The following is a 26,487-nucleotide window of genomic DNA, read 5'->3' on the forward strand; positions in this document are numbered from 1 at the left end:
TCCACCTGCGGCTCAACAGGGAAACACTGTCCGAGGAAACACAAAGAGGGAATTTGATGCTAAAAAGACTGTAATTGTGTCAGATATCCACTTGATGTGACTAACTCAGACTGCTGAAGCCTCATAGAAGCTTCACATCAACTTTTAAATGACTGTGTGGACACACTGTGGATTTTGGCCTCCATCACTTCCATTGAAAGCACATTTGAAGGGGATCTTTTAATAGCCAGTATGACGAATGACGACAGCGAGGAAAACCTCTTTCACTGTTCATACAGGCCCCTGACTGTTGTTTTAAGACTGACTTGAAAAATTGTGACCCTTTCCTTTAATTTTTAGCCTTAAAAACTGATTTCGAGCAGTATCTTGCTCTCTATGAACAAACAGCTGGCAAAACACTGGATTTATGTAGTTTATTCAACATATCTGTTTGATATCTTTGTCCATTGTGATTGTTACTGCAGTTGTTTCATGTTTTTGCTGATATAACCGTTAAATATAGAAGAAAAAGAGAACAGTGGACCTTGTTGGATTCCACTAACTCTTGTTAATATCGTCCATGAAGCAATTAGTTCATTATTTTGTTTAATACTGAAAGTTTACCGCGTTAAAAATTGATGTAATTGAACAAAACACAAATTCCCGGGAAAAAAATATTCCGCCAAAACGGCCCTCTATTTAAACTCCCGCCGCAAGCGTGGGGAGCGCTCATTATGCTGACGTAACATCCGTCTGAGACGCTAAGCCAATGAACCGCGATGACGCTGTAGAGCGGACCAATCAGAGACCAGCGGCGGGAAACACAGCTGATCGAGCAGGAGGTTTGGCGCTAGTTTGGTCCATTTCTACAGAAGGAGACGGACTGACAGAGAAGCAGAGAGAGCTCCAACACAGAGAAACACTCCAGTCTGAGCCGAGGAGACTTCTTTTTAACGTTTTAAGAAGGTAAATTCATCACCAACACGTCCATTTAAGCGTTTACGGCTGAATTATTTTGTAAATCGTAGGCGGAAGTAAGTTATGCCGCCGGGTGTCTTCTGCTGTTTGTTAGTTTGTCGTCGAAAATACTTAAATTAGCTTATTTTACACGTTATGGATCATAAGGCTTGTCAGTCACACATATTTTTATGTGAATATGATATGTTTACTTGTAAACTCAGTCATATTTATGTAGAAATTTGACCTTTTCATGTTGACGCCGCTGCTCGTTTTGGCGCCATTAAACACTTGCCTCTGTTCGCTGTTTATTGTGCAGATAACTGTTAGAAAACATACTCAGATACTTTACTGAAGTAACAATATCAGTACAACAATGTCTAAATACTCCATTACAAGTAAAAGTCCATGTATGAAAAATCCCACTTAAGTAAAAGTACTTGATGTACGTGATGACATCATCAGATTATTAATACTGAAGCGTCAGCGTGTAAGCAGCATGTTACTGTTGTAGCTGCTGTACTGTACTTAGTATGCTCACTTCATTCATAACTCTTCTGTCCCAGAAACAAACCCCACCAGCTCTGGATGTGTGATCATTGAAGTAGAACTGCATCGATTAGTCAACTAATTGACAGACAGAAAATTAACCGACAACCTTTTTGATAACTGATTAATCGTTTTGAGTCTTTTTTTTAAGAAAAGATGCTCAAATTGTCTGGTTTCAGCTTTTTAAATGTAAATATTTTCTGTTTTTTGTAGTCTTCTATGACAGTAAAGTGAGTATCTTTGGGTTGTGGACAAAAGAAGTTTTATAGACCAAATGATTGATTGATCATGAAAATAAATGCTGAAGCCCTAAATTGAATTGAAGTGAACTCTCACGATTTTCCACAGAAATCGTTTATTCTTCATTCCGTTGTCTCGGAATGGCTTTATAATCTCAAGAAATTGTGTTCTTGTACTTGTGTGTAAACAGCGACGTAAGAGCCAAATAAATAAACAGGAAATATCTGATCAAAGAATCAGTAAACGATGCTAAAAACGTCTCCAAACATTTGTTGTATCTTGTTTCATCTTGGTGATAATTAATAATCTTTTCATTTGTTTCAGGTCAAACACAGAATGCCCAGCACTCGCTCTCAGGGCCGGGCTCAGCCCACGCTGCAGTTCCCCCGCCGCAAATCCTGCAGGGCTTCGTCCCGCTCCAAGACGCCGCAGCTGGACAAGTATCCGGCTCCTTCACCGACGAAGCCCAAACACCAATCCCTCACCACCGCCGCCACCCTGACCCGGATCGGACCGCTCTCCCCGAGACGACCCGCTGACCAGCCCGCTCTTCTCTCCCCAAAGCGACCAGTCGTCCACCCAGACCCGCTGTCGCCCAGACGTCCTGCAGCTCAGCCGCCACCTTCCTCTCCCAGTCTGCAACCAAGGCTTCCCCTCAGCCCCCGAAAACGCACAGGTAAGAGACGCCACGTTGGACCGGGAAACAATACGACCATCAACTAATAAGTCATCAATAAGTTCACACGGTTTGAGAAGATTTCCAGTCTTTTAGTCACCAGAACAGATTAAAGAGGCCTCAAATGAGAAATTTAAAGTGATGTCTGTATTTTGTCTCTCAAGGTGACGACAACAGCTGCAACCTCGGTGCCGCCCTGCTGGGATCACCGCCGAAGCAGAGCAGGTCGTCTCTGGCCTCTCCGAGGAAGCTGGGCTTCGACGAGAACTCGCCGGTCTTAGCTCGCCGTCGGCTGGTCCCGTCCTCGCCGCTGAAGCCGCTCTCTCCCTCCGCCAAGTCGTCCCCGAGGAGACAGGAAGCTCTCGCCGGGGGTCTGAACTCTGAGAAGAAGTCGCCGGTTTCTCGTCTCTTTGCGGAAAGTAAGAAATCGTTAATTACTGATTTCCTTCGTCTTCTTTAACTTTTTTATCAGTAAAAACCAAAATCTGGAAATTAGCACTCCTTTAAGAAACATCACAATTGATTTATTTGAGATTTCATGTGACAAAGCCTCGTTTATTCCAGTTTTCCAAGCTGCAGACCTGCTTTTTGTCTATTTTAAGGGTCTAAAATCGGTTGAAATATTAATTTAAATGTCTGAATTTCCCTTATTTTACTCTCACACTTACTACACATAAGAAAAACTTAATTGTAGAACTGAAACTACTCAAGTAGTCAATATGTTTGTATTTATTTCTTAATTTTCCACTTTTTGAAGCAGATATCAACAACAGTTTTCACCAGTTTAAGATATTTATCCAAAATATAAAACATTTTTTGGTTCTAGCTTCTCAAATGTGAGGATTTGCTGTTTTGCTGCAGCGCTCCTGAATAATATGAGCATTTTCCTCTCAGCGTATCGTTGCTTTCTGCCTTTTTAAAAGTGCAGAGAAAAGCGTCTGAGCAGATGCAGAACTTGGTTATCGGTTTTCTATTTCAGTATTTTCACCTTGAATATCAAACTCAGTCCTCTGAATCAAAGCGAGGGTCATTCACCTCTTCTGTCATCCGTCTCTCCTCCCCAGAGTCGAGGTTTCAGGGCGTGAAGCAGGCTCTCCACACCGCCGTCCCCGAGCGCCTGCTGTCCCGGGAGGCGGAGCGAGCGTCCATCCGCTCCTTCCTGGAGGAGAAGGTGCTGCAGCGTCTCCCCGGCAGCCTCTACATCTCCGGAGCTCCGGGAACCGGCAAGACGGCCTGTCTCAACTGTGTGCTGCAGGAGATGAAGGTGAGTCGGAGGGAAGAACAAACACTGAAGGGAGATGACGGTGAAGAGATTTTTTTATATATGGAGCTTCAGTGACACCTGCTGGAGGTTTAACGTCACTGCAGGAAGAGTTAAGAGCAGTGGTTCCCAAACTGGAGGTCAGGGTCTTCCAAGAGGTTGCAAGATTGACTTTTCTCCAAAATATTAAAGTTTTACCTCCTCTGAACTGTTGAAATATAACAATGTGTGAAGGGAAAATCACTTTTCGGTTGAAGTTCATGATACAGTGAGCAAAGACAAAAAGTCATTAGTTTGGTGCTGATTTAAAGGCGAGGACTGACAGATATTGACAATTTTTATAATTGATTAATCATTTGAGTTGTTTATCAAGCTGAATGTCAAACATTATCTGGCTCCAGTTTCCCAGAACGTGAGGATTTATAGATTTTTGTCTGTAATAATTGAGCTATTATTGATCACCTTTGACTCCAGGAAATTATAATGAGCATTTTCACAGTTTTCTGACATTTTTATAGTCAAAACCATTAATCTGCAGATTATTTTCTCAATTAATCAGTAATGAAAACATTCTTTAGTTGCAGCTCTGTTCGTATTATTTTGTCTGCAGACCGTGTGTGTGTGTGTGTGTGTGTGTGTGTGTGTGTGTGTGTGTGTGTGTGTGTGTGTGTGTTTTTATATATTTTAACGTCGTCTTCTGTCTCGTCAGGCCGAGCTGGCGTCGGTACAGACGGTGGTGGTGAACTGTATGAGTCTGCGCAGCTCTCACGCCATCTTCCCGCTGCTGGCCGACAAGCTGCGAGCGTCCGGCGGACAGAACGGCCTGCAGAGGCTCCTGACGGCCCCGGGGCCCGCTGTGTGAGTAACACGGGGGGGGAGAAAATGACTTTTATAGAGTGAATAATCAGTTTATTGATTGTTTTAGTTGTTTATAATGTAAAAATGTCAGTATTTTTAGATTTTGGACTGTTGGTCCAAACAAAACAGGCAACTCGATGACATCACTTGATGACATCATTATGGCTTATAGGAAACTGTGATGGACATTTTTCACTGTTTTCTGTCTTTCTGTTACTTTGATGTCTGACTCCGTCTGTCCTGCGTCCTCAGGCTGCTGGTCCTGGATGAGATGGACCAGCTGGACAGTAAAGCTCAGGACGTCCTCTACACCATCTTCGAGTGGCCGTACCTGCCGGAGTCTCGCCTCTGTCTCATCGGTAAGAGCTCCTGATGCTGACAGCTGGTCTCTTTTTAAGTTGATCTGTTGTAAATCTGCTGGGGTTTTTTTTTTGTCCACTGATAATAAACATAAACAGTGACTGTGGTGTGTTCTGATCACGTCGTTATCGTGTTGCAGGTATCGCCAACGCTCTGGATCTGACCGACCGCATCCTCCCCCGGCTGCAGACCCGGCCTCACTGTCGCCCCCTGCTGTTACACTTCCCTCCCTACAGCCGACAGGAGCTCACCGCCATCGTCCAGGACAGACTCTCCAAGGTAAACGCAGCAGCGCATCATGTGAGATAAAACCAACGTCTCGACTCAGCTCTCGTGTCTCATTTTAATTTGCGTTTCTTCCTCTCAGGCATCGGCTGAAGGGATCATGGACGCCTCGGCGGTTCAGTTCTGCGCCAGGAAAGTGTCGGCGGTGTCGGGAGACGCCAGGAAAGCTCTGGACATCTGCAGGTAAAAATAAAACTCAACCTCAGTGTTGTTTCTCCTGAGATGAACTGCAACTAATCGACTAATCGCTGTTCAACTGATTTTTAAATGTTTCTTCTTATTTCCAGGCGAGCCGTAGAGATTGTAGAATCTGATGAGAGAAAGAAAACATCTGATCCCAAAGTTGATACTAAAGGTGAGTAAAGCTAAATCTGATTCTGATGATTGATTAGGCATAATTATGATCATTTACAGATGTCATTTTTTAAAAAAAAATGTAGTTAGCTGATGAAATTCAGCTGATTCTCTTGCTAACACCGACGCTAATTTGAGCCGTCTGTGTGGTGGTGTTTTGCGCAGCGTCTCGGGTGAGCCTTCCTCAGGTGGCGCGGGTGTTGTCGGAGGTGTACGGCGACCGCATGGCGTCTCAGTGCGGCGGCTCAGAGGGAGAGAGTTTCCCCCTGCAGCAGAAGCTGCTGGTCTGCTGCCTGCTGCTGCTCATACGCAACGGAAAGAGCAAAGAGATCGTCCTCGGAAAGGTGAGAGGAAGACTTTAAAACATCGCAAGGTTACAGGGTGATTCATGTCTCTGAAGTCGCAGCTTTAAAGGAAAGGTTCACAGTCAGGCGTCCATATGATCACTGAAAGAGGTTTTCCTTCGCTGTAATCATTCCTCCTGTTCATACTGACCATTAAAAGATCAGTTAGTCATATCAAGTGGATATCTGACACATTTACAGTCTTTTTAGCATCAAATTCCCTCTTTGTGTTTCCTCGGACAGTGTTTCCCTGTTGAGCTGCAGGTGGAAGTATAGTAACAAAAAGAGGGACTTTGACACTAAAAAGACTGTAACGTCTTATTAGCTTTAGATAAACTTTTAAATATATTTTTGCACAGGAGGAGGACTCTGGATTTTGTCCTCCATCACTTCCATTGTAAGGTCATTATGAAGGGATCTTCTAATGGTCAGTATGAACAGGAGGAATGATTACAGCAAGAAAAACAAGTTTAATGTTCATTTGGGCTCCTGACTGTTGTTTTCAGACACACTTAGAAAAATTGTGAACTTGTTCTTTAATATGATCAGTAAAGAGTTAAAATATAAAAGGGATGTGAAAGCAATGATATATAAAAGTTTGGAAACAGTGTTTTTGTTTTTTGGTTTTTTTTTTTTTGGATATAAATACTTTTAGTTGTTAATGTCTAACTGGATTTTGTGTGCGATCATGTTTCAGCTCCATGAGGTTTACAGCCGTCTGTGCGCTCAGAGGCAGGTCAGCGGAGTCGGTCAGGGCGAGTGTTTGTCGCTCTGCGGTCTGCTGGAGAGTCGAGGAATCTTCGCTCTGAAGAAATCCAAAGAGGCTCGACTCACCAAGGTACAAAAACACTCCACGCTTACTCTGCAGTCGCTCGACACGACATTAGAACAAGACGCTGAAGGGAAACTGTGGGAACAAATACAGGCCGAAGATCATAAACTCATCCTCCAGTCAGATCTGAACACGACGCTGCGGTTCCAGCTGCAACAATTAGTCTGAAAATGTATCAGCAACCGTTGTGATTATCTGTGTGTTATTCAAGAAAACATTCCCAACGTTTTCTGGTTCCAGATTCTTGAATGTGAGAATCTGCGGTTTCTTTTTGTCGTGTGTGAGTCAATCTAATATCTTTTAAACTGTTTAAAAACTAAATGATTAATCAAGACAATAATCGTCACATTATTTAACAATTAAACTAATTGTTACTTGCAGCCATGAAGAAATATTGACAGAATATATAAAGTGTACAAACTCACTTCATATCAACATTATACTGACACATTTCTCCATCATATTCAAATATTTACTGATATTTTAAGGTTCATTTTTAAATACAGAATTGGACAATGAAATTCAAGTGTAGCCTCCTCCACATGGGACAGGTTTTATTCTATTCTAACTTCAAATATCTTGTAAATGCAATAAATTTGGCAATAAAATACAACAAAGTATATAAAAGTAGCACTAAACAATAAATTAAAAAGAAAAACAATATTATAAGGAATATAATTACATATATGTTCATACTCACAAGAACAGATGTGCAAAAGAAATGTCACATTCAAGTTCAAAGGGTTTCAAATTGTTTAAAACTTTTCATAAAATCTGAACTTAAAGATCTATTTCTGAGTGGCCCAACTGAAAATAAAAACTTTATTGCTTAGTCAGTTAATACATGTAATAATGATGCAAACAGCCTGTAAATAAAATGAATGAAAACTGAGCAAAAACTGTCAAAGTTCAAAAACTCAACTGTTTCAGATTTTTATACATTTTCTCCGTCGTGTCTGATTGATAAAGTCACTGGATATAAAAGTGTGAAATAAGTTCTAGTCGGTGGTGGAAGAAGTATTCAAATCCTTTACTTAAGTAAAAGTACGACAGCGATGTAAAAATACTCCGATACAAGTGAGAGTCCTGCTACAGTAAAATTGTATTTAAGTAAATGTCCTTATTAACTTTCCACCACTGGTTCTAGATGTGATTTAAGTTTGTGTCTAATATTCAAACATCTGGAAACGTGACGGAAGAAATAACATCTGTTTGTTTTTGGTCTGCAGGTGTTTCTGAAGATCGATGAGAAAGACGTTGAAAACGCTCTGAAGGATCGAACGCTGCTGGGCAGCATCCTGGCTGCAGGACTCCCACAATGATCTTATTTATCTTTTATCTCTTCTTTTTTAGTTGAACTTATGAACTAAGAATTTTCAACATAATGATTTTTATTCTCATTTTTGCTGGGAATTTGTACAGTCTTCTGAATTTTTTTCAGATGATTTTTTTTTATTGTTATTTTTTTCTTAAACTGGTGTCGACGCTCAGTTTTGGGTGTCAAACAAACATCAGTTGTGAAATAACAACATTTGTTTCAGTTGTGATTTGAAACATTTCTATTTTTATTCTGTAAATAAACAAATTTACAGACGTTTTAATCAAATGTCCCTGTATGTGTTTGTACCACCGTGCAGAGAAACTGTCTCCTCAAAACCACCACTAGAGGTCCAACTTACACAAGTTACTGTCAGAGGTAAACACAGAGGTTTGAGAGGTTTGAGTTTACATATTTGTCATCATTTGGACCATAAATATCCAAACAGATTTTATGGAAATCTGTTCAGGACATCTGCAGGCTTTGAAAAGTTTTAAAAGCATTAAAATGCATCCCCTCAAATAAGGTCTTAGAAGGTCTTAAAGGGTCTTAAACTTCATGTATGTTTCATGTATTTCTTGCCTGCTGTAGACAGTAACGTTAGTTTAAAGGCTCTTAGTTTTAAGCTCTACATCTTTGAACTACGATGGCAGTTTCAAGGTGCTTAACATCAGCATACAAGCAACTGATCAACATGACAAAATATTTTTAAAGAAAAGTTATAAATACAGAAATAAAACAAGTTTCAGTCAACACTGTCAGACCAAACACACTACAGCAGCTAGGAAGTGTTGATTTTTAGCAAAAACTTCAATTAACTAAAATAAATTGTATCGTAATTAATCCGTCCACCAGTTTTCTGCCATTTTATGAGTCCAGATCATATTAATTAATTATATTACTAGAAATTATTGTTATATACAGCTGGGAAGTACTGACAAAAATGTGATTAAATGTGAATAAATGTATTAACTTACGTGAATCAGGTATAAAATTACATGATGTGTGGTATTAAAATATCTTAATGTCTTAAATCTGATTTGGTAAACTGTTTGTGTTTCCATGTTGGTCAATAAGAAATGTTGACTTAATGTTGGACAAAAGGTTTAATTACTTGAAATCATCCTGTTGGGACTCAAAATTCATTTCATTTGAAATGTATTGATTTCTAGAAATATATGAACTCCGGGTCAAAATGTTGAAATATACCTGTTTTGTCTTTTTCAGATTATTGTTTGGCTGGTTGCCTTCTTTTGAAGGTCCACAGTCAGAGATGAAGATGTGAGCATCCCAATCCGATTGTTTTTTTAAACCTTTGTTCATACAGTAATCGAATGTACAGTCTGAGTGGAGCTACGGGTCAGTCAACTCTTATGACTGTCCGCCTGAACAGCCTCTCTGATTGGATTAAAGGGTTAACGGCCGCTTTGTAGCACAGGTCAGACAGATTTTCTGTAAGTGAGCTGTACGTCAACCCTGACACAATGATGTTTAAACCTGCAGCTCACATTTATCCATCAAGCCGCAGAAACACTTTAAATCTCTGATCTGAACCCTTCCGTCACTAAACTGTGACATAACTGATAGAAAGAGATTTCAGCAGTGGGAGCACAGAAATGCATGAAATAAAACATGAATGAATTCACATTTCCAGGTCTATATTTATATTCAGGGGCTCTACTGGAATATCTTCGCATGATTTCCAGTAAAAACTCTTTATTTATCTTCTACTGGTCCTTTATGCAGCCCCTCAGTTCAGCCTCTGTCTGAAACAGGCTGTTTTAGCTCCTGTCTCTTTAAGGCCCGCCTCCTGATGAGCCCACTCTGTTCTGATTGGTCGGCTTCAGGAAGCTTCCTCCGACTCCGGAAACTATGTAAACAAACTATAGTTGCAAGATTTCACTTCTTTTTTATATGTGTTGTTTATTTATTCATTATTCAATATTATATATTTAATTTTTACCTACGTTAACCTCAAGTTTTGGAACTTTGACATCATAACAAAACACAAAATGGATGTTATGTGGCCTCAATTTAAACGTCATTTAAAAACAATATCAACAAAAAATGACCCATAAAAATGAAATTGTCTTATTTATCAAACAAAATGAAGATGTTGGGTTTGATAGAAAGGTTTAAAATTAATCCTATTTAAAACTGGTTTAAAACTTTTAGATAAACCACAATTAAATCAAATTTCTGATACAGGAGAAAGACACTTACATCTGGAGAACATTAAAATCTAACTTGTAATGTAAAGTTTTGCTACTATAATTCAAGGAAAAGTCTAAATAACTGTTTTAAAAATCTAAAGTCAGCATTTGATGTGGTCTTGAACCAGAACATGAACACAAACTTCAAACTAATTTAAACTGCAAAAAAAGGAAAATTACAGAAAAAAAAAAAAAAAAAAAAAAAAGAATATAAGATCTTTTGACTGTCAGGTAAATAATCTGAATTTGGTGAAATTATGGTAATAAAATTAATAATCCTCCCTTCAAAAACGATCAAACCAGTGAGACACAAATATAAACTATTCAAATATGATTTTATTCAGATATGATTTATTCACAGCAAAGCCTAAAACTGGATGAAAATATATATCATATCATAGTGTTTTCAAATACAAATACAGTGAGCAATAAATGTAAACATCATTAGAGATAAAATATGATCAAATATTCAGATGTATGATACATATTTCATATTATCTTCTGCCAGTTAATCACACAACTCAAAGCTCAAGTAGAGATACAGCAAGCAAACAGTCACTTTGTCCAACAGTGCATTTATCAACTCTTAAACATGTTTTATTTTAAATATATATATTTTAGCTTAAACATGGTATTCCACTGTCAAATTAACTCATCAACAATAGTTCAAATATTTCCTGATTGTCTGAACATTTTGACTCCAAAACCAACTAGTCAGCTAACAAAAGAAACAAAATGTACGGAGGCCCTGAGGTGCAAAACACAACAACATTTTGGAAAACACATCATGTTGTGTTTTCTGTTAAGTCGTTTTGTTTTGCGCCTCAGGGCCTCCGTAAAAAACAGAAACTGATCCACTTTATTGCAGTACAGAGTTTAATCTGTGTGCAGCTTCACGTACCTGAGAGACACTTTCTGGAAACATTTGTGCGTCTCTGTTGTTGTTTCATAACTTTAATTTGGTTCAACTTTATTTTTTAACAGCCACCTTTGTCAAATCAGGCTGGTTCATGTTATGTCACCCTCGTTGTGCCCTTTGACCTTTTATTCTGTCACTTTTGTGAGGTTGCAACCATAACCTGATAGCATAAAAAAATAACCAAAAAACCCTAAACAAAGACGAATCTGACAGAAGACCACAGTCGGATCTTTTTACAGTGAAAAACAACACTTAAAAACAGAGAAACAGTTTAGATTGAACATGCTGAAGACAATAAAGCGGAGCTCCACTGATTTTATGCGTCAGCGTCTGTTTCCAGGTGTTATATGTGAAGAAAAGTTGTAGAAAAAAGTTGTGGCTCCACAGGGAGCCGTGTGAAATCTGATAAAACTGCCTCAAGTGACTGTTGGCAGGTTGCATTGTGGGTAATGTAGGTGGCAGGTTTTGACAAGGAAGAATTTGTGGAATAAAAAGGACAAAAACAACTGTCCATCATGTTAAAAGAGTGAAACATTAAATCGGTGGAGTACTCTTTTTAAAGCCAGAAACACTTTCTGAAGTTTAAAACAAAAACAAAAAAGTGAATTAAGAGACATTTACACGTCAATGTGTCCAGTTTGAAACAACACACACTCGAATGATAAAGATTCTTTCTATGTTTATGTCCATTTTAGAGGAAATGAGAATTTCCTTTTTGAAACCTCAAATTCTGATATTTCCCAGAAGGGAGAAGCTGTAATAATCTGATTTGTCAAAATATTAACTGTCGTGTTATTATCAAAAACAATAATATCTCGGAGTTCAATTTTGTGCCACTGTGGACATTTAATTATTTTTTAAAACCTTTTTCAAGCAAAAAACATCCTTAATGTTTTCCTGCTCATGTTCAAATTCAGTTCAGTTTCGTTTAGGCTTCGCCCTCTGAGAGCTGTTGCTGTTGGGTTTATCCCCGCGTGCATGCACATGAAGAAGATTTTCTTTCGCGCCACTGTGCCCTGCACAGACCCTCTCAGGTCCGCATCCACGGTGATTTATACTAATGTGACCAGAGATCTGCTCCCATTTGTTCTTCAGCGTTTGATGCAGTCACCTGTCAAGTGAAGAAAGGAAGTCTTCAAGCAAGACTCTGCCCCACAGAGGCGGTCCATCAGTGCCCCAACTGTCAGATCGGCTACATAATGCCCTCTGACCTTGCTGCAAGACTTGTCTCGGTGCCAAGCACGCCGGAGTGGCACTTACTGCCCAGGCTGCATGGGCCCTCTGCGCTCACCTACCCGAGGTAGACAGTGAGTGAATGCCTTCACAGCGCTGCAGCTATGTGATGATGGAGATGACAGCTGGGCTGGCTGTGCTAGCTTCACAGTTGAAGAAGCTGTGGATATTTTTGACCGCCCAAACCAGGAGGGGTCCACGGTGCTGGGCACAAGTCTGATGACTCAGCTCCCTCCATCGCTGGCTGCACCAGCCCCTTGGCTCTCCCCACTGGGAGACCTAAAGCTCGATGAAGAGAAGGGAGCCCCGCTTGCGATGCTATCTCCCGCCTCATCACGTCCTGCTGGCCATCTTCCCGCACAAGCTCTCCTCCAGGATCTTCTGAGCATTATTAAGATGGCGGATGACCTGAAGGACATCCCTATGCTGGCAGATCCACCTACACCTGCTTGTGGTGTCTTAGGAGGAGACATCTGTGTTCTGGAGCCGGCGTCCAGGCATCTCCAAATGTGGCCTTGTGTCACGGAGCTCTGGCCATTCATCAATGCAGCTTTTTTCAAACCCAGAAAGCTGAAGGCACCGCTACGATCCCTTCACCAGAGTTCACAGGGATACAGAGCACGGGTTTCCAGCCCTATCAGCCCCGGTGGGCTGTTTGGGTCGCTCCTTCAGAGCGCCACCACACACTTTCAAGATGCGTCTTAACGCGGAAGCGAACAGAGTTAGGAGACACATCTCATGGAGCAGAGCTGTGTCGCGTCCTCAGCAACCCCAAAGCTCCTGGCATGACCGCTGGGATGCACGCTCCAGACCGAGGCGCAGTGGCAGCACTGGCTGCGGGGCGCAGCCCACACCTGCATAGCCTCCTCATTCGCCTCGGCATCCTCCTCCAGAGGCCACGTCTCAACAAGCTCCGGCGCCCAGCCTGACCCTGGTCCAACCCACCCACTGAGTCACCTCACAAACAGTCAGTCCTGTCACTCTCTCATGTTTTTATCAGCGTCTGACATGTCGACAGAGGCTCCACAAACATTTGCACGCCCGCTTGCAGAGCAGTGCTCAGCGTGGTGAAGTCTGCTTTCCATGAATGAATCGATGGAAAGATTAATCACGCGGGGCTTCACTCTCCAGTTTGTCAGCCATTCCCCTCCATTCAACAGAGTGTTTGAGACTGTCAGAGAGACAGAGATAACTGCTCTGACCACAGAGTTGTAGGAGCTCCTGGAAAAGGGAGCGATTTCCCAGGTTTCTCCTGGTGAGGAGAGTGACGGTTATTACTCCCACTACTTCCTAGTGCCGAAGAAAACAGGCAGAATGAGACCGATTCTCTTCCTCTCAACAAATCCATAATGAAGAGACCTTTTCACATGTTAACCATAAAACATGTACTGGAGTGTGTGCGTCCTGGCGATTGATTCACATCCATCAACCTAAAAGACGTGTCACAAAATAAAAGATACGTCACAAAAGACGCATGGTAACTGCAGTCGTATCCGACATACTGGAAAAACCCTCGTTTCTGTCGGCAGGGGTTCCCCTCAGGATCACACATCTCACACAGAAGCATCTCTCTTCGGATGTGGGAGGTGTGTAAATCTCATGAGGTAGGAGAGAAATGTTCAGAGCCAACATCCCTCCACATGAACTGCCTGGAGCTGTCCGTGGTGCTGAAAGTGCTGAAACACTTTACTCCACTGTTGAAAGACAAACGTTTAGCGGTGAGGACAGATAACAGCGGCGTATATAAATCACCACGGTGGTGTTCACTCAGCTCGGCTGCTGGAAATAGCTGAAAGCCTCCTGCTGTGGTGACAATTTCAACATCAACATTGATAGTAACACAAACTGATGCCTGTAAGTGTTGTAAAATAAAAGCAGTATGTTGTTTCAGACTGGACACGCTTGTTAAAAGAGATTTTTCACGACGTCTCACAGCAGAGTGATCAGAAACAAAGTTGTGTGTTAATTAGTATAAATATAATAATATAAATAATAAATAAAAGTTCACATAGTTTTGCACATTCAGAGTGATGAGGTTCAGCTGGTGTGAAATAAATAAACATTCGCGGTGAATTTATATGCATTCAGTTTGAAAAGTATACTCACAAAATGTACATGTTTGATAAATACATCATTAACATCATTAGCCCTCTGTTTGAGTCACGGGACGCGACGATGACATCACCACGTATTTACAATCTTAGTTACACCAACAAAACTGTTCTCAAACTCAAAACGAAGCGACGTCACCTCAAACTTTTCTTCACTACGACACTGAAGTTTCACCTTTTTCTTCACATCCTGTCAGTTTGACAGAAACAGTTAAAATCTAAATGTCCACCATCAAAACACACAGCTGCTAAAAATGCAGTTGATAACAAATGTTACAATATATTTAAAATTTATACTATTTTGGTCGTAATCGTTCCCTTTTTCTCCTGTATTTCATCCCATCGCTGGATACAAACGCCAAACTGAAAGAGGAAACTGAGGTCGGCGTTTCTTGAAGAAATGGTGATGCTTTATTTTAAAGGTCTGTAATTGCTAAAAAAAAAAAAAGTTTCTTAGGAAGCTTTTTGTTTAGTTTTGTGGTACTTTGGTGAGAAATTACTCCATTTAAACCCAAGTAAGCAGTTTTATTGTAAACTCTACTCCTCATGTACATTGAATTATATGTTTGATTGAAGTTTGACATTTTTGCTCTGACTAAAAGACTCTGAAAGTTACACTTAATTGGAAGTGTACCAATTAAACACAGTCTCTATTTTCCTTATAATTACCACCAATTTACAAAGTTCTTTCCATGAAACCTCGTGGAAATCTCGAAGAAATTATGGGAACCAATGTTCAAACATAATAATTTGTATAAAAACATTGTAAGTTTATTTATTAAAACTGCAAACCATAAAAAAATCCTTAAATTGGGAAATTACAGACCAGTAAAACAAAGCGAAAATTGTTTAGCCGAGGCGGTGTGCCACCTCTCATCATGTGATCAATTTATCTAGTAGATAAAAGCCTAAACAGCCGCATACGACTGAACACATGGCGTTTGATGTATAAAATAAAGCTGCTCTTTCTCCAGGAGGAAAACGTCTTATATCATGACTTTGTACTTATTTGTAGGAGCGTTTCTTTCTGCTATTAAACAGAAAACCCTGCTGAGAGTCTTCAGTCGTCTCAAGCAACATAAGTCAACATTAGAGTGCTGCATTTTTATAATTCTCACAAAGTTATTATTTAAAACGTATATTATAACAACAAGTTAAGATATTACTTCCAAAGCAAAACGTCCCTGAAACTTTAAATCAACACTGAATTAAGCTTCAAATCTTATTTAATTTACTTTGATTAATTAGCTCTAACAGTGAATTAAGAGAAATAAGTTTTGCATTTAGCACTGAAGTTAACAGAAAAGCACCATGTTAGCATTGAAGAACATTCCTCATTGAAATCAGTGGAAACCAGAAGCTGCAGGCTGCTGCTAAACAGCCACAATGCGCCAAAACTCAAGAAAGACAAACTTAAGTTTGAAATATTAATTAAACAGTCCACTGATTGAAATGAAGTTAATTTAAGACTATATTAAGATTATAAAGCTAGTGCAGCTTAAATATACTGTAGTTTTTACTCTGAAAATATATTAAATACTAATTTTATTTAATGTGTTTCTATATTTCTGCTAAAGCTTCCAGCAGTACTATTTCTTCTCTTTTAAATTCAAATCTGTAGATCCAAAATATTTAAATATCAAAAATATTTCAGTTTGGTCCTTTCTGCTTCCTCTGATTAAAACACGTTGAGTTATAAACAAACACAGCTGCCTTTGTGATAGAGAAGTGAAACAAACAAACAAACAAAAAAAAAGTGTCAGAAAGTTTATCAGCTAAAGTAAAGCACAGCCGTGTGTTTGGAGACTTTCATGCTCAGAAATCAAATACATTCAAATAGTGAAATATGTGATCTGGATGTTATTTTTTTATATATATAAAAACTTAGAAAGAGTTAAATCCCATCAGTTTGTATTTTATAAACTGTTCTGAAATACTCTGTCGCTGCTGTCGGGTGAAAACACACATCAGAAAAATAAGTGTTAAGTTTTGTCCTTTGGTAATGAGACGACCAATCAACCTTCTGACTTTGACCTTGTTTAAACGTTGGTGTGGGACACAAGCTGAATGTCTTTAAATTAAACCGATTAAAGAATAAAACGCCTGTAAAAATGTAATTAAACAAACAAAAAAGGTGTTTTTTTTCCCCCTCAACAGCAACGATTCAGCCTCACAGGACACTGAAGCACCAAGACAGAGCCGTTCCGGTCGTCTCGTTACGTCATCATAATGAACATAATGTGTGCTGAGCTATAAAGGTTAAAGACGTGGGCGGGTTTCTAAAAGTTTAAGTGTTTTTTTTTTGCATAGATGATGTTAGTCGAGAAGCTGTTTCGGGAGTATTTCCAACTCTGCAAAAGGATATAAAACATTTCTGGTTGAATCATCAGACACTTTCTCAGCAATGACGATGAGCTTTCAGATTTTGTAGGGATGAATTCAGCAGTTTTAAAAAGGTCCCATGTAGAGATTTTGGATGCTTGCAAAGCTTTGAAGCAATGTTTTAATGTATGAGTCTCTGTTTTGTTTGTTCATGTAAATACTCACAAAAACTCCACAGAGCATCTTCAATTAATTCACTTTAGGAAATGGATCATTTTTGGATCAATTCAGCAACTATGATGCTTAATGTTTTCTCCCTGACGGAGATGAGGAAGCCTTCTAAATAAGGATATTATAGTAAAAGGAGTTGACTAAATAAAAGTGAAATTATTTGATGCTTTCTAAGAGATTTATGTTTCTTTGTACGTTTGATGTAAATTCATTTAAGGTAAAAAATATACTCAGCAGCTCTTTTTGACTTCATTGATTAATAAACAGCCTAAAAATGGGTGATGATGGACTGTAACGAGACAACGCGGCTCTCAGTCTGTCTTGTTGTTTCGACTAAACAAACAAACTTCTGACATTCGCTCTCCGATAAGGAGACGTGGTGGTTTTCGGGAGGTTGAGGAGGAATCTCGGCTGCTTCTACCTCAGCCGGGCGGAGAAGCAGCGCATGTACTCCGTCATCCAGCGGTCGTCCGCCACCGTCAGTTGCGACCGCCTCAGCTTCTCCAGGTCAGCTGACCGCGCACGCCGCCGGTCCAGGTTGGAGCTCCGCTTGTCGGACTCGCGCCGGGTCTGAACGCAGGCGTCTGCCGTGTGGCTCTGTGAGGAGAAACCAGAGAGGAGTCGTAAAGCACACCAGTGTTTCATTATTAATGTCTGCAGAGTGTTTGGTGACACGGCTTCACTTCTCTGGTGTCCCGTGAACGAGGCAGAGTTGTTTTTACATTTTACGTCCTCGACTTTAAGTTGATTCTCTTTGTCAAAGACCTTTTAAGTTACATATACAAGAACATAATAAGGACATGAGTATATCTAAGAGACAAAACAATAATATTAAAGGATTTTAGGACCAAAAAGGACCAAAACCAACAGTCTGTCTCTCAATACTTTATGACTTCCCTACTCTGCCTGTGGCTCTCAGATCCAGACCCATTGCTTTCTACTGAAGACATAAATCTTTAAAAACACTTAACAAATACATTGTTTCATTTTTAAAAACAGCTGGTCAATGTAGATTTTAGGAAACGTTACTCAAACAGAAGGAAATAGACCATTTGTTGGGGACTATTTTCAGCTGCGGATTAATCCACATTTGTTGCTCTAGTGAGTATTTCAACCAGCAGGATGTTGTGTGTGGGGATGATTAATCGTTTTTGGACAACAATGGAGGTCTGTTCATAGAGGGATAAGATGTATCAGGCTTTGGATACACAAACAATACTTGTTTGGTTTTTTAAGAGGTTTGTTGATCATAAGAAAATATAGAATATCACCATATGTGCTTTGGAAAGTCAGTCAGTTGTGATGAAGTGTTTTTGTATTTTAAGTTAATAGGCTAAAACAAACAGAACCACCAGTTCGGGGTCTTTAACTTGTTCAGTTTCTGTTTAACGCTCTTTCAAATACACCGAGTGTCTTCACTGAGTCAAACTCACGTCATTCGGCGTCCGCCTGACCTCCATCTGTCTCTCAGTCCAGTCCGGTTGGCTGGTCGGCCGCCAGTTCTCCTTCTCCTTGGAGCTGGATGGCGGTTGGCTCTTCGCTCTCGGCGGTTTGCGAACAGCAGCTGGTTTGTTGTCATGGGAACTGTCCCGGGGTCCCGGCTCAGAGCGAGGAGTGCGGCGGCGGTGACGTCGTTTCGGTGCCGGGTTTACCGGCTCCCCGTCAGAAGACGACGCGTCGGCTGGGCCGTTGTCTGTCGCCGTGTCATCTGAGGGTCTGCTGGTGTTCGGAGCCGCCGTCGCCGCCGCCGAACTACCACCGGCTTCGTTTACATCGTTTTCTATAACGGCGCCTTTAGATTAAAGACACACACACAGGTCAGAGTCACAAAAAAGAATTATTTCATCATTGATTGTCTGTCGTTAGGTTGCAGGTGATTATTTTAATATTTGAAGGTGTTTACATGCATATTGATTATTTGATTATAACCAGATTAATGCAATAATCTGATGATAGCCAGTCTTGTGTTAATAGTTTGTGTTAATTTAGTTCAGGTTGAAATCAGAGTTAAAAATCCCTTCCTGACTTGTTTTCAGACATTTTAAAGTACTGTTTTGAACAATAATTTGTGTCTGATATGTTTGATCACAAAAAAAGTTCAATTACATCATTACATCTTCTCCTCCCGAAAATCCAGAAACTTTGAATATTTTAACTTTTTTTTATTAACTGCTGGACACAAGAAGTCTCCTACGTTCATATCACACTTGTGTAAGTTGAATACTGAACCACGATTGGCTCCAGACTAGTTGTGATGTCACACATCATGCTCGTAGGTACACGACTTAAACTCAGATTTAAGGTGAGCAAAGAGAAACTTTCCTCCTTCAGCAGATTATTCAAAAACAGGTAGAGCTGCAACGATTAGTCGATCGATAGAAAATTAATCAGCAACTGTTTTGATGATCAATTGTTTAAAGCAAAAAAAAAACAAAAAAAAGGTTCCAGCTTCTCCAATGTGACGATTTACTGTCTTTCATTGACATATATGACAGTTAATTAACTATCTTAACATTTTAGGCTCTTAGTCAAATAAAACAAGCAAACTGAAGACATTATTGTGGCCTCTGAGATATTTTTTCACTATTTTTTATCATTTTGTAGAGAAACCGATTAATCGGGCAAAATAACGAGTAGATGAATTGATCCTAAGCTCAAACATCACAGTCTGATGACAATCATAAAAACACACTTTTGAATGGAGTTAAACATGGCAGTTAGTTGTAGCTTAAAGAGGTCAAAACTCCAGCAACACTTATAGTATATAAAGCAACCAACATGTTTCAGCTTGTGGCCTTCATCGGGGTCATCGTAAAGACCAAAAGCCGAAACATGTCGGTCTAACAGTAAAGTGTGTTCTATATACTACAAGTGCTGCTGAAGTTTTGACCTCTTTAGACTTTTTTTTCCCTTCTCTGTGCAACTTGGAAGTAGGTGAAGTTGTGCCAGACACTCTTCCTCTGCCTCTACGGTTCATTGTAGCTTTGCTGACCCTGCAGCAAACTACAGGCCTTCTAAAAATTGAGTTGGTGAAACTGGGAGAAGTGCTGAGCTGGTCTCTATACACTCTCCTGACTTAGATGCAGCCATGGAAATGTTAAAAGAGACACAGTGCGGCTGTTATCTCTGGGCTCGCTGTGTAAACAGGAGGGAACAAAAACCTTCAGTCCATATATTTTTAGCATCAGCGTCTCTGGAGGTAAACCAGCCTCTGGCCCTCATACTGTCAGTGTGACGCGCACACAAAAGAGCACAAAACAAACACCTCTCGAGGGTTTATTAGATTATTCCAAACTTTTCATGGACATCAAAAACAGGAAGTAGAGGAACTTGTTTCACTCTCTTCACCTTGACAGTTTGTGTAAATCTCTGTTTTCTGACACCAAACTCAAAACCCAGGTGAGATTACAGTTTATTCACTGCAACCTGATAAAACAGGAGTATTTAGGTTTTTACTGCATGGAAAAGATACATTTATTGAGGTTATAAATTTACTGTTGATTATTTTCCTGATTAATTGTTTGGTTGTCAGAATAGTGAAAAAAATGCACATTAAAAGTTTTGAGAGCCTGAGGTGACGCTTTTCAAATTAGAGCTACAACGATTAGTCAATTAATGGATGAGTCAATCAACAGAAAATTAATACTTATTCAAGCAAAAATGCAAAACATTCTCTAGTTCCAGCTTCTCAAATGTGAGGACTTACTGCTTTGTGACAGTAAACTGAATATTTTTGTGTTTTGGCCTGTTGGTCGGACAAAACAAGTGAGGACCAAGCATCTAAAATGAAAATATATTTAGTTTACAATGAGATAAAACTGAAAAAAGCAACAAAAAGAAGCTGGAACCGGAGCATTTTTTTTTGTCCATCCTGAACTGAGCTGAACCACATAGATACAATCTATGTGGTTCAGCTCCGGGTGTGAAAGTGTAATTTTGAAGGACAGGTATTTATGTACCTTTTGATTATTTGTAAACTTACAATCTGACCTTAATGTATGGATGCTGGGAGGTGCTACTGGCATCGTCTGTTTTGTTTTCTCTTTGTGGGCTATGGTTTACATTTACACATATATATGCATATACTGTATGATACTGGTGCTTTTTGTCTGTGTGAATCTTGCCTGATGAAGGTCTGAGAAGCAAAACGTTGTTAATAAAGACAGTACGAGTTTATGCCCGTAAGACTCTGGAGAACTTTATAGTACTTTGTGTGTGTGTGTGTGTGTGTGTGTGTGTGTGTGTTATTTGTGGGTTTGGGTGGAAATAGTGTGTAAAGGTGTAATTGTTTTGTGTGGATTGGTGATCACATAATGTGCCCTTTATAAAGAGAGAGCTCACTGCTGTCGTACATGCTCTGAAGAAGGCTTCATGCAGATTTATCAGCCTATTGATTATGAATAAATTGATCTAAAAGACCAATACATGAGGTGACTCCTTTTGCTGCGCTGCTTTTTTCCTGACTTTGTTCTGGAGAATATAAACTTTGTAGTGCTTGTTACCTACTTGAAAAATTAAAAAATGATCAGTATATCATCAACTTCTGTGTCCAATATTTAATTTAATCTAATCAATCCAGATCTAGTTAGTCAGTAAAACCATCTCCAGCACTATCAAGGTCACAGTTTGCTCACCTGTGGTCGGTGCAGCGTCTACAGCTGCTTCTTCTGCAGCTCCCCCTTCAGCCTCTCCGTCCTCAGTAGGCGGTTTGGGCCCAGAGCTGGACTTCAGCTCCAACGTCTTCTGTTTGACCTCTGAGGACGGCGGTGGCTGCAGCGAGACGGACAGAGGGACGACTTTGTTCCTGGTCAGCCTCGGCGTGGACCAGCCGCTGGAGTCAGAGCTGCTGTCCCAGCCCTCCCAGAACCAGGGCTTGTGGGAATGCTCCATCACCCGCCGGGTCAGACGGTACTTCAGCGAGTCCTCGTAGCATTTGGAAAACGTCTCCCATTTGGGATCCCTGAACTTTTTCATGTATTCTGTACGAATTTTCTTGGTCACCATGGTGCTTGTTACTGCTGGTGCTTGGTCCAAATCACTGGGGGAAATAAGACAATGACATAAATACATAGATCAGTACCGCACTCAGGGATTGTTATTATCACAGGATGAGAAATATTCAAATGCCTGTACTTTATTTAAATGTATAGATATTAAAACAATAAATTGATATTGGTGATCAGCCTGAAGAATTACCTACAGTATGTCATTAGTCATTTGATTTAGAGAAATTAAAAACACGATTGACTGCTAATTTTTTGGGCTTTTCAGCTCATCACATAACTTTCTGCTACAAATTAGAGGAAGACGCAGGGATTTTATCGCCAAAGTCGGCTCCATTCTGACCTGCAGGTTTATGAGAAACAAAACTTTTTAAACAATTTACAAAAATACAAACAACAGACGGCATAATTGATGGTTGACCATAAAAAAAAGGGCAGGATTCAGGGATATTTCTATAAGTTATCGGTACAAATTAGGCAAAGGAGGATACACAAATCTGTTTTCTCTAATCTTTGATTTTAGCTGAAATATTGGATCATTTGAACATTAATTGAAATGAAAGCATGTGAGAAGTTTAGAGGGAAAAATCACTATTTGGTAGAGCTGTTAACAACTCATAGACATGTGAAATGTGACCCCGACTACACACTGCTTTTTGTCAGACGTCAAAAGCCAAAAAGGTTGGAAACCACTGGTTTCATCTTTAACAATGAGTTGTATTTTAAAAGCTTGTTATATTATCCATTGTGCCAAAGTAACTAAAGCTGTCGAATAAATGTAGCGGAGTAGAAAGTACAATATTTCTCTCTGAAATATAGAAGTATAAAGTAGGATCACATGGAAATACTCAAGTAAAGTACAAGTACCTCAAAACAGTTGAGTATATGTACTTAATTACTTTCCAAAACTGGAATATAAAACAATAATGTGAAATAAATTAACTTGTAGGTTACTAAGGGGATCTACCTGCGGCACTTGGTGACGTCACTCTACCAGGTGTGGTCTACCTGTAGGCCCCGCCCACCTCCTGCTACAACAGATTACAGTCAGCAGAGGAGGATTATTAGCCTTATTACTGCTGTTATTCCTACTGCACAATCCAATAACACACCATCTATTTCAACCATGTGTCCTCTCGCCTACACACCATTTATTTTTATTTAATTTCTTCAAATACCCGCTATCTTTATAGAAATATAATACATAAATTATTCATTTGACTGAGCTGGCCTATATCCGAAGGGAGGACGACACCGGGACAACATTTACTATAAATTGTAATACTGAACAGCAAATTATTTCTAATTAATTAATGTATTTTTGCTGTAAGAGAAATACAGATCTCTTATTTTACAGGAGGCGTTAATTCGGCTCAGGCACACCCCTGTACATCGTCTTTTTTCTGGATTGCAGCCTTTAAACACACCGCAGAGAAAAATAACATATAGGTGTTTGTCAGTTAAAGATGAAAAAATATCATTATGTGTTTAAATATGAGCTTTAAATGACAGCAACCCGTGTATTAACAGCCATATTCTCAGCCGTTACGCTCACCTGCCTCCGTTAAACCCCGTTAGTAAACACGGTGAGGTTTAAATATTGAGCCTAACGGAAGGGTATTAACGTCTAAAATAATTTTTACTCAGCCAGACCTCATTCCAGAGCGGTCCAGTGTGATTTACACCCAGTCTGTGCCTGCAGTCCGGCCGTCACACAACGAGCATCGTTCCGCTTCTCCAACTGACATCAAACACCGACAGCCGAGCTACAGGCTAAAGCTAGCTACAAGCTAAAGCTACAGTGCACCGATTTTTTTCCCTAGGATGGCGAAGTCACGGCCCGCCCTACTCTGCCTCTGATTGGCTAGCACTCTGGGTTAGGTTTCCGCATGAGGAGTGATATTGGTTAGGATTAGGGTAAGAATATCAGGATAAGTCAATCAGAGGCTGAGTGGGGTGGGTTATGACTTCGCCATCCTAGAAAAATACAGTACAATATACAATTTCCGCCGGTTAAGACTTTCAAAGTAAAACTGACAAAATAATATAAATTCAAAACTCAGAGTCAGTCAGTGATTGAAGAAATAATAATAATAATAATAATAATAATAATATTGGTAGAGTACTTTTTAAAACACATAGTAACAAAGTGCTTCACATATAGATTAAAATAGATACATACATACAAAGTTAGGATAGGAGCCACAAAAGCAGGGTCATCTCTGGATTTAAAATAGGAACTGGGAACAGATAATTGGATGGTCGGAGTGGCCAACAGCTAGAATAGGGGTTCAACAACTCTTCTATATATGCAAGGCCTTCTACATAATTAGTAAAATTTTGATGTCAATTCTGTGTTTTTCTGGAAGCCCATTACCATCATAGTAACTGACCTCCTTAATAAAACAATCATACTCAAATCCTTTACTTAAGTAAAAGTTCCAATACAACAATGTAAAATTGTTGTAAAATCGTTCCATTACAAGTAAAAGTCCTGCATGAAAACTCCTACTACAGTAAAAGTACATAAGTATTATGAGCTCGATGTAGCTAAAGTATTACAGTAAAAGTAGTGGTTGGTCCCTCTGACTGATATATTATTATATATGACATCATTAGATTATTAATAGTGAAGCATCAGTGTTAGAGCAGCATGTTACTGTTGTAGCTGCTGGAGGTGGAGCTAGTTTACACTACTTTATATACAGTTAGCTAGTTTAGTCCAGTGGTTCCCAACCTAGGGGTCGGGCCCCTCCAAAAGGTCAGCAGATAAATCTGAGGGGTCGTGAGATGATTAATGGGAGAGGAAAGAAGAAAAAACAAAGTTCTGATACACAAATCTGTTTTCAGTTTTTGGACTTTTTCTCTAATCTTTGATTTTTGCCGAAATATTGGATCATTTGAACATTTATTGAAATGAAACCACGTGAGAAGTTTAGAGGGGATAAAAAAGAGAGAAAAAGAAAAACGTTCTCATGTTTGTTTGCTGCTTACCTTTCTTCCTTCCTGTCCATGTTGACTTTAAAACAATTAGCTTTCTATCTCAACTTCAAGACAACATAGACTAGAAAATAACACACCTGCTGATGACAAATGAAAATTTAAAACAGCTACTAAACTGACCTTGTGTTAAGATTGTTTTGTCAGCTGCTGTTTTCAAGTTCAATAATGAAATTTAAGAGGTGCAGGAACAACACGTGGAGTCACAAAGAGATTTCTAATGTATAAAACTAAACAAAATGGAGGTCTGGGATTACTTGACCTCTGCACTCAGTTAAAAATTCTCTTCGTTAAAAATGAAATCTACAGACAAAGGCTTAACCTGAATAGGATTTAAAACACACATTTTACTGTGTAGCATCATTCTGAAAAAATTTCAGACATGATGCAGAAAGCAAGAGTTAATGTAGAGAGATCATCATGTGATTGATTTATCGATTGAGGATTCAAAATTTCAGTGGTGAAATCATATTTTATGCTGAAAATAGAGCTAGCACCTAGCTAGTAGGTCCAGTGAACTGCCATTACATCTGAGGAGAACCAACCTGTCACCAACATACTGGATAAGAATTAATGGAGAAGGAAATGCAAATTCACCTTCAGCTGTTTTGCACAATTGTTGAGTACACATCATTTTCTTGTAATGAGTGCTAAAGGTTTGTTAGAGAAGAAGCTGAATTAGATATAGCTATTTTCCAAATGAGGTGAAGCAGAGGAAGCAGCTCTTTAGTGAGTTAGTGGCTCTTAAAAGAGCCGTTGTTGGTTCGTGGAGCAGCAGACAGTTTAAGCTCTCTCTCCGCGGATGCGGCGGGCCAGCTGGATGTCTTTGGGCATGATGGTGACCCTCTTGGCGTGGATGGCGCACAGGTTGGTGTCCTCGAACAGGCCGACCAGGTAAGCCTCGCTGGCCTCCTGCAGAGCCATGACAGCGGAGCTCTGGAAGCGCAGATCGGTCTTGAAGTCCTGAGCGATTTCTCTGACCAGGCGCTGGAAGGGCAGCTTGCGGATCAGCAGCTCGGTGGATTTCTGGTAGCGACGGATCTCTCTCAGAGCCACGGTGCCGGGCCTGTAACGGTGAGGCTTCTTGACGCCGCCGGTGGCCGGGGCGCTCTTACGGGCAGCCTTGGTGGCCAGCTGCTTCCTGGGAGCTTTGCCTCCGGTAGATTTACGGGCAGTCTGCTTGGTTCTTGCCATTGTTTCTTCTTTCTCTAATCAGGAGAAAATAGTGATGAGAAGAGGAGACACGCTGCTCTTAAAGTGTCGGAGCGGCTGCGGAACTGTGACGCTGCTTCAGACCTCCGGGTCCTGATTGGTGAGCGGCTCCTCCTGGAGCTCATTACCGCCTACAGGAGCCTGAACCTCCGCTGCTTATTGGACAAAAGCCGTTTGAAAAAATGCGCCAAAATAAGAGCGGGCCTCCCTCTGCTGGAGCCTCTTTTCTG

General features: G+C 40.1%; 3 protein-coding genes across 4 annotated transcripts; 1 reads left to right on the forward strand and 2 right to left on the reverse strand.

Moving 5' to 3' along the window:
- The first annotated feature begins 791 nt into the window (after window positions 1-791).
- Window positions 792-8,296, forward strand: cdc6 (cell division cycle 6 homolog (S. cerevisiae)). The gene is made up of 12 exons (XM_067585521.1): window positions 792-945; window positions 2,050-2,401; window positions 2,566-2,820; window positions 3,466-3,665; window positions 4,372-4,520; window positions 4,773-4,879; window positions 5,020-5,159; window positions 5,248-5,348; window positions 5,453-5,520; window positions 5,685-5,863; window positions 6,561-6,701; window positions 7,925-8,296. Exons 2-12 carry the CDS (start codon window positions 2,062-2,064, stop codon window positions 8,015-8,017), a joined length of 1,773 nt encoding a protein of 590 aa, XP_067441622.1. The 5' UTR covers window positions 792-945; window positions 2,050-2,061; the 3' UTR covers window positions 8,018-8,296.
- Window positions 8,297-16,241: 7,945 nt separating this feature from the next.
- Window positions 16,242-23,926, reverse strand: ccsapa (centriole, cilia and spindle-associated protein a). Of its 2 annotated transcripts, XM_067585536.1 has the most exons (5): window positions 23,699-23,926; window positions 23,013-23,076; window positions 21,677-22,080; window positions 18,476-18,834; window positions 16,242-17,639 (listed from the first exon to the last, which is right to left on the reverse strand). In XM_067585536.1, exons 3-5 carry the CDS (start codon window positions 22,044-22,046, stop codon window positions 17,460-17,462), a joined length of 909 nt encoding a protein of 302 aa, XP_067441637.1. In that variant the 5' UTR covers window positions 22,047-22,080; window positions 23,013-23,076; window positions 23,699-23,926; the 3' UTR covers window positions 16,242-17,459. The 2 variants fall into 2 exon arrangements, with proteins under 2 accessions (XP_067441637.1, XP_067441636.1); XM_067585535.1 differs by lacking the exon at window positions 23,013-23,076 and having other exon boundaries at window positions 23,699-23,924.
- Window positions 23,927-25,779: 1,853 nt separating this feature from the next.
- LOC137180235 (histone H3) lies at window positions 25,780-26,389 on the reverse strand. Its single transcript, XM_067585539.1, has one exon. The coding sequence runs from the start codon at window positions 26,237-26,239 to the stop codon at window positions 25,829-25,831; it is 411 nt and encodes a 136-aa protein (XP_067441640.1). The 5' UTR covers window positions 26,240-26,389; the 3' UTR covers window positions 25,780-25,828.
- Between the last annotated feature and the right edge of the window lie 98 nt (window positions 26,390-26,487).

The sequence above is a fragment of the Thunnus thynnus genome, chromosome 3, assembly GCF_963924715.1.
Source record: "Thunnus thynnus chromosome 3, fThuThy2.1, whole genome shotgun sequence".
NCBI lineage: Eukaryota > Metazoa > Chordata > Actinopteri > Scombriformes > Scombridae > Thunnus > Thunnus thynnus.

Bases quoted from the DNA above. Each gene is read 5' to 3' on its own strand.
- ccsapa (XM_067585535.1), bottom strand. The intron at 18,835-21,676 runs GTGAGCAAACTG...TTTAATCTAAAG, and splicing joins AGACGCTGCACCGACCACAG to GCGCCGTTATAGAAAACGAT. The intron at 17,640-18,475 runs GTGAGTTTGACT...TTCTCCTCACAG, and splicing joins TCAGGCGGACGCCGAATGAC to AGCCACACGGCAGACGCCTG.
- LOC137180235 (XM_067585539.1), bottom strand. From the start codon at position 26,239: ATGGCAAGAACCAAGCAGACTGCCCGTAAATCTACCGGAGGCAAAGCT.
- cdc6 (XM_067585521.1), top strand. From the start codon at position 2,062: ATGCCCAGCACTCGCTCTCAGGGCCGGGCTCAGCCCACGCTGCAGTTC. The intron at 5,160-5,247 runs GTAAACGCAGCA...TCTTCCTCTCAG, and splicing joins TCCAGGACAGACTCTCCAAG to GCATCGGCTGAAGGGATCAT. The intron at 5,521-5,684 runs GTGAGTAAAGCT...TGTTTTGCGCAG, and splicing joins TCCCAAAGTTGATACTAAAG to CGTCTCGGGTGAGCCTTCCT.